This window comes from Scylla paramamosain, chromosome 11 (assembly GCF_035594125.1).
Source record: "Scylla paramamosain isolate STU-SP2022 chromosome 11, ASM3559412v1, whole genome shotgun sequence".
Taxonomy (NCBI): domain Eukaryota; kingdom Metazoa; phylum Arthropoda; class Malacostraca; order Decapoda; family Portunidae; genus Scylla; species Scylla paramamosain.
The window spans coordinates 26,521,023-26,528,522 of record NC_087161.1 but is presented as its reverse complement, the minus strand read 5'-3'; the positions used below and the strand labels follow the sequence as shown (position 1 = coordinate 26,528,522).

The 7,500-nt window shown below is 39.1% G+C and overlaps 1 protein-coding gene and 1 long non-coding RNA gene across 10 annotated transcripts in view; one reads left to right on the top strand and one right to left on the bottom strand.

Moving 5' to 3' along the window:
• The window catches only part of LOC135105129 (prostaglandin E2 receptor EP4 subtype-like), a 209,281-nt gene that overhangs the window by 13,546 nt on the left and 188,235 nt on the right, over positions 1-7,500 (bottom strand). For 6 of the 7 annotated variants that reach the window (XM_064013155.1, XM_064013154.1, XM_064013159.1 and 3 more), the window contains one exon: positions 1,133-1,180. The exons of the other annotated variant lie outside the window; for it this stretch is intronic. In XM_064013155.1, coding sequence (XP_063869225.1) covers positions 1,133-1,180 — 48 coding nt within the window. The remainder of the gene's footprint in view (positions 1-1,132; positions 1,181-7,500) is intronic. 7 annotated transcript variants of the gene reach the window in all.
• LOC135105131 (uncharacterized) overlaps positions 1-7,500 on the top strand; it is a 184,502-nt gene that overhangs the window by 72,726 nt on the left and 104,276 nt on the right. The window lies entirely within an intron of this gene.

Here is a 7,500-nt window from a genome sequence, read left to right as displayed (position 1 = left end):
CGATAAACGGAAGGAGAAAGGAAGGAAGAATGATATGAATGTGGAAGAAGGGAATGAGATGAATAAATGAACGAAAAAAAAAGTGGGAGAACAAGAAAGGTTTATGAGAAATGAATGAACTTGATAAAAAAGAAAAAAAAAAAACAGATGGGTGCAGATTAACGAATAAGAGGAAGAAACATACGAAGAAAAAGGAAATAAGATAACAGTAAATGATAGATAGATAAGAAAAAGAAAATAAAGAACGGAATTGAAGGTCAGAAATGAATGGAAGAAGCAAGTAGGCAGAAAAGTAAAAAGGAAAAAGAGAGAAGGATGATAAAAGGGAACTGTAAAGAAAGAATGGAATGGAGGGAAAAATCAGGTGAGGAAAGAAGGGAAGGTGAGAGAGAGGAATAAATACTGAAGTGAAGGAATGAATGATTACGGGAATAAAGGAAGGAATAAAAAAAAAAAAGGCGTTTGAGGAAAATAAGGAAAAGAACACAAAAAATGGATAGATAGATAATGTAAAAATAAAGGAGGGGAAAATAGAAAAGAAAGGAAATTTGAATAAGGAGACATAAAAGAGTAATGAATAACAGGAAGCATAGCACATAGACAGATAGATAAAAAAATAAATAAATAAATGAATACCAATAATAAGAAATGTGAAAAAAAATGACGGTATGAAACGAAGCAAAATGTATTTAAATAAAGAAAAAAAGAACCAAAAAAAAAAAAGAGTAAAAATTAGGAAAATATAAATAAAGATCGAGAGAAAAGGGAAGAAAAAAAGGAAAAAGGAATGGAGAAGATAAAAAAAAGTGAAAAAGGGAGAAATATAAAGAACGAGACAAAAGAAAAGAAAAAAAGAAAAAAAAAGAAAAATGCGCAATTAATCAAGTAAAAACAAAACAGGCACAGAAAAAAACAGAAAATAATATAAAAAAAGTGAAAGCAACAGGAGACAGCCAGAGAGAAAGAGATAATGAAAAACAAAACAAAACAGTAAACAGTGAGAGAAAAGTGAGAGAAAATGGGCAGACAGTAGTGAGAGAAAATGGGACAGACAGTAGTGACAGAAAAACGGGACAGACAGTAGTGACAGAAAACGGGACAGACAAAGGTAGAGGTGATGGGGGGACCTTACCTTCATAGTAGTTGCCTCTTCGTGCAAGTGTTTTCTCCAGCAAGACAACTGCGCGACAAACAGCCACCATTAGACTCCTCATGGGCACACCTCACCCTCACCTCACCCTCACCTGACCCACACCTGACACACACCTGACCACTTACTGGGAATTTATACATTGGTAGAAAGAGGAATGTTGAAGCCACTCTGCCATTCCTTAACCACTGAAGTCTCAAAATAGTGGTGGATTAGTGGTAAATTGGGTCCTTATAAGCGTCTACCATACTTAAAATGATGCTTAGACCACTTGTAGTCTTAAAGTAGTGGTAGAATGGTTTTAAGGTAATGGTAGGGTAGGTTATTGAGTCATTCTTCCGTATTCAACCACTAACAGTCTTTTAAGTAATGGTAAAATGTTTTTGGCAGTGGTAGGGGAGATTTTTAAGTTACTGTATCGAATTCAACCACTGATAGTCTTAAAATAATGGTAGAATAATCCTTCAAGTTAATCTACCGTACCTTAACCACTCATAGTCTTAAAGAAGTGGTAAGACCTTTAAATAACCCTCTACTACAGCAAAAAGACCTTTAAATCCCTACCATACCTTAAACCACCTTAATTTTAAAGTACTGGCAGAGGACCTTTAAACCAGCCCACCATTCCTTCCTCCACCTAGTCCCAGTACAGTGGTGGAATGGCCTTGTTAAGCAGACTAACTACTTGCAAACTAAGGTCATTATATACACAGGGGAGACTATTGTATTAATTTAGCTTAGGGAGTGTTAGTTGTGATCACACGTAATGATTAAACTGGTGTCAAAATTGTACACCAAAAATAATTATTTAGGATAAAAAAAAAATGTGACGTTTGTGCATGTTATTAACTTCAATTGGGCACAGTAGGGTAATTATCTTCTGTGCATGGCTAGTTGTGCTCGTTTGTTAAGCCTTTTATGTGTGTCTGGGGATGGGAAGGTGGTAGGAATGTGTGTGTGTGTGTGTGTGTGTGTAGAAGGGTTGGTTGTTATCTATACTACTCTGCTATTCTACTACATCTCTTACTTTAAATTAGTGTAGCTTATCACAGTCAGCCTCGTGAGAGCCAACACGTCTGCTGCTGTTTGGTCTTCCTTTTGTGTTCCTTTGTTGAGGTTGTGTGGCACTGTGCATCCCCCTTGGTCTTTCTTTTCCTTGCTTGTTTAGTTATATTTAGCAGTGTTTATTTTTTATTATAAGTAATGTGTTTAAATTTTTCTTCTGATCTCGTTTTCTTTCTTTTTCATTTTTTTTTTCTTAAGTTCGTCTCTCAGAAGCTTTTGTTCTTCTTTATGCCTTTTTTTTTCTACAGCTGTTTTACATCGTATTTTTATTGCGTTATTTTGAATTGTTCGTGAAAATTTAGACTACGTTCTCTTTCAGTGTATTATGTACGTTATTCTATGTTATTATATTTATCTTTACGCGTTTCCTCTTGCTATCTTTCCTCTTCATTCTTTCTTAAGCTAGTCGCTCGAAAACTTTTATTTCTCTATGTATTTATTTATTTTTTTTCAAGTCGTTTCTCTCAGATTTTGTACTGCATCATTTGGAATTGTTTTGGTAAGTTAATGCTATATTCTCTCTAAATATATCATGAAGTTATTACACCATTTCCTTTTTACTTCCTTATTCCTTTCCATTTCAAGTATTGTACCTCAGTATCTTATGTTGCGTCATCTTGAAGTGCCCATGTAAGCAAATGCCACATTCTCTCTAAGTATATTATAAAGCTTGATTCTTATTTCTTTACTTCTTTATTCTCTTTAAGTGCCCTTCCTCGTATTTCATATTGTACCATTTTGAATTGTTTTACCCAGTTATTTCTATACTCTCACTAAGTATATTACGAAGCCTTATTATTATATTTTCCAGTGTGCCATTAGTCTCTCCCTCTCCCTCATACTTTACTGCGCTGCTCTCGTGATGTAATGCCTCTATATTTACTCCGTCATTTGTGGTCATTACTCCCCATCATAAGTGTGGTGCGGGCAGCGTCACTCGCCTCCCTTGTCACCCCGTGGTTAAGCTCACACACACCACCGCGGCTGTTCTTCATATCAGGTAATGGTTATGTCCTTCTCCTCGTTACCTTGATAATGTTTTGTTGGGTAATAATTCTGCTCTGCTAGTTAGTAATTATCAGTAATGTTGTTTGTACTTTTAATGCTACTGCTATTGTTGATACTGGTAATGGTGCTGCTGCTACTACTACTACTACTACTACTACTACTACTACTACTACTACTACTACTACTACTACTACTACTACTACTACTATCTGTACATCATCTTCGTTATTCCTGTTATTATATGAAAAAAAACTCTTCAATCTTCTCTGCTCCTTTTCCATTCTTTAAATATTGTATTCATTCTTTTTTCCTTTCGTTATGCATTCTTTGCGCTCTTTCTTATCCGCCACACGCAAACTGGCAGGCTTTTCTTCCGCCTTGTCACCCTGCGTGAGACCCTTCGTCGCGCCCCCTTTCCCCCCCCCACACACACACCTCACAAACCAACACAGCCACCCACCACCACCACCACCACTATCACCATAAAAACAAACACTTATTCAGTACATACATCACAGCACACTCTTCCCTTCCCTCCCTTGCTACCCACACCAGTGAATCACCCTTAAGTCACACACCTCACCCTTTTGCCCCTTTTAATTCCTCCTGCTCGTGTTCCTCAATTAGCGACAGGAAGGACACACGAGCGAAAGACATAGCCATAATAACTTAGTCTACGTTAGCACTTCCCCGTTTTCCTTGTAGTAAGTCCCTCGTATGTCACGCGAGGGGCAAATCCGCATATCCTGCAGCTTATTAGAATAGTGAGCAGGTGTTCCCAGTGAGGGCAGGTGAGGGAGAGAGGGAGAGGGAGAAGAAGAGAGAGAGAGAGAGGAAGAAAGGACAGCACGGGTGAGGGACTTTCCAGGAATTCTGCAGTAAAAGAAAACGTTGAGGGAGAAATTCAAGGAAAGTAATAACCGGTAGAGAGAGAGAGAGAGAGAGAGAGAGAGAGAGAGAGAGAGAGAGAGAGAGAGAGAGAGAGAGAGGGAGAGGGAGAGAGGGGTTCCTTCCGGTCTGACTCTCACCATACCAGGAAGTTTCTTAATCTCAGGTAGTAAATAAGAAGAACAGGGATTCAAAGACAGAGGAAAGCAGGGAGGTGCGAGGGGAAGGGGAGAAGAGGTGAAGGAAGTGTAGGGAAAGAGGAGGAAATGCAGAGAAGGAGAAGAAAGTGGGGTGGGAGTGGGAAGAAGGGAGAGGAAAAAAAGAGGGAAATGGAGGAAATTAAGGAAATGAGGAGAAGGGATAAGAATGGTTCAAGAGGAGAAAAACAGGAAGAAAGAGTTAAATAAAAGAGAAATGAAGGAAAAAGGGAAAGAAAAGAGAGGTAATGTTTAAATAATGTATGATAATGAGAAGAGGAGGAAAAAGGTAGGGAAATTAACAATGACGAGAGAGAAAGAGAAGGAAATGATAGATATATGAGGAAATGAAAGGAAATGAAAGAAAAGAAAGGGAAAGGGAAGAGGAAGAGAGCGAGAGAAAGTGAATGGAGGAATCTACAAGTATATCATAATTTTGACAGACTTTTTGGGACAATATTCAGGAAAATTCAATTCACTGTATATTCATCACCATCATCGCCACCACCACCACCACCACCACCACCACCACTATAAGTACCGCCATTATAGCACAGATTCATCACCATCATCATCACAAACTCATTTCTTAATTCATGATTGCTGCTTTCATCTGATATCACCGTCTTTCATCATTAATCTCACACACATACACACACACCACACACATACACACACACACACACACACACACACACACGTACGCTACATTAAGCAGGCGTGTTTGCTTCCCCCCCTTCTGTTTCAACACTCACTAATGAACGTGTGACTTTTTTTGCTTGCCGTGTGTGTATGTGTGAGTGAGTATGAGTATGTCCGTCCGTCCGTCTGTCTGTCTGTCTGTCTCCGTACAAGTGCCAACATACACCCTACACTTTCCACATCATTGTTTTCTTTGCCTCTTTGCATTTAACCACAAAAAAAAAAAAAAAAAAAAAAAATTACAAAATCCAAAACATGAAAGAAAGAACACGTGTGACAGACAAACGTGGCAGTGTGGCGCTCTTGCATGTGTGTGTGTGTGTGTGTGCGTGCGTGTGTGTGTGTGTGTGTGTGTGTGTGTGTGTGTGTGTGTGCGTGCGCGTGCGTGTGCGTGTGTGTGTCTAGACCCTCATCTGAAGCCCTGTGTTTGATTTGCACTGATGCCACGGCTCTTGTCTCGCTCCCACTCACACTCTCACACAAACACACTCACGCATACCAAGCCCTCCTGATGTGGCCGCGTCAAGGGCAGCCTGGGAGGAATTAGAAGTCTATCGCCGCGTGGGAGGGAAGGACGGAGGGATGGGAGGATACATGGGAGGGTATATTCGGTCCATTTGCCATTAAACAGCCTCCTCGCCCCGTGAAATGAATGATATCTTTTTTAATTTGCGCAAATGGAGTGAGGGTTCAAGAGGAGAGGTGAGAGGCAGCAAGTGAGCGCAGGAAAAGACTTACAAATGGCGCTTCAGGAATGAGTGGAAAAAAGGTTCCGAGTGTCGTTGAAAAGGTTAATTTTAGCACTGGAACTGACGTGATGTTTTCATTTGAGTCTCAAGAGCGTGGATGGCTTGACCCGGCGCTGTATTACCCTGGTGTTGTGACGCAGTGAGGTTCATGTTCTTAAATTATTTGAGTTTTTCATTAAGGACGTTTTGAAAGACCGTGCAGAACATCAGTCGGGTTCTCATCTGCTGTAATGAAGATTGCTTGTAAGATCACGAAAACCACGAAAACACTCGAATATCTCCGTAATTCTCACTAAACCCTTTTGAGCTTTCACTAGGACTATTTTCAAAGGCCATAGATATAATTAGTCAGATTCTCGTGATTTTCCTTATAACTAATGGATATTCTTTGTAAAATCATCACAAACACCACGAAAACACTCGAATATCTCCGTAATTTTCACTAAACCCTTTTGAGCTTTCACTAGGACTATTTTCAAAGGCCATAGATATAATTAGTCAGATTCTCGTGATTTTCCCTATAACTAATGCATATTCCTTGTAAAATCATCACAAACACCACGAAAACACGAATATCTCTGTAACTCTCACTAAACCCTTTTGAGCTTTCACTAGGACTATTTTCAAAGGCCATAGATATAATTAGTCAGATTCTCGTGATTTTCCTTATAACTAATGGATATTCTTTGTAAAATCATCACAAACACCACGAAAACACTCGAATATCTCCGTAACTCTCACTAAACCCTTTTGAGCTTTCACTAGGACTATTTTCAAAGGCCATAGATATAATTAGTCAGATTCTCGTGATTTTCCCTACAACTAATGCATATTCCTTGTAAAATCATCACAAACACCACAAAAACACTCGAATATCTCCGTAATTCTCACTAAACCTTTTTGAGCCTTCATTAGGACTATTTTCAAAGGCCATAGATATAATTAGTCAGATTCTCGTGATTTTCCCTATAACTAATGCATATTCCTTGTAAAATCATCACTAACATCATAAAAACACTCGAATATCCCAATAACTCACATTGAACCCTGACAAAAAAGTAGTGGAGACAAGACACTATATAACATTTGAGAACACGGGCGTGGATCCAATTAATCAGTCAATCTAGCGAAGGCGTGAAAAAATATACACAAAAGAACTGTGCCTGAATACATCTGGATCCTGGTGATTGAATATGCATGAGCTCTACCGGGGAGTGAATTCTGGTCTTAAAATGAAGAGCTGAGGTAATGAGGGGCTAACAAGTCCAGACAGCGCACGCGGGGAAGTCATCTGATGAGTGGCGACTGAATAAAAAAAAAAAAAAAACACGGATATTTTCACTTTTAATACAAGAAGAATGTGGTATAATCTAATTGAGGCTTTTAAAAAATAAATTCCAGGCATATTTGTCAACGCAGTTTCAAATATTTTTCCCTGTGGGTTTTGCGATGGATGTGCTGGTGGGGGCAAGAGAGACAGGGTGAGGTGGGTGGGGGGGCTGAGGGTGGAAGGATCATTTGAAAGGGTAATGCTTGGTGATGGGAAAGGCGTGTGTGTGTGTGTGTGTGTGTGTGTGTGTGTGTGTGTGATGTGAAATAGTAGAGGAGAGGGAATGTGAAATAGAGGCAAAGAATGAAAGGGATACAGATGAAAGGAAGAACGCATGGAAGTAAAAGGATATTGAAAATCTGTTAAGGAAGGAAGGGAATAGAAAGATGAGAAGAAGTAATATCGAAATAC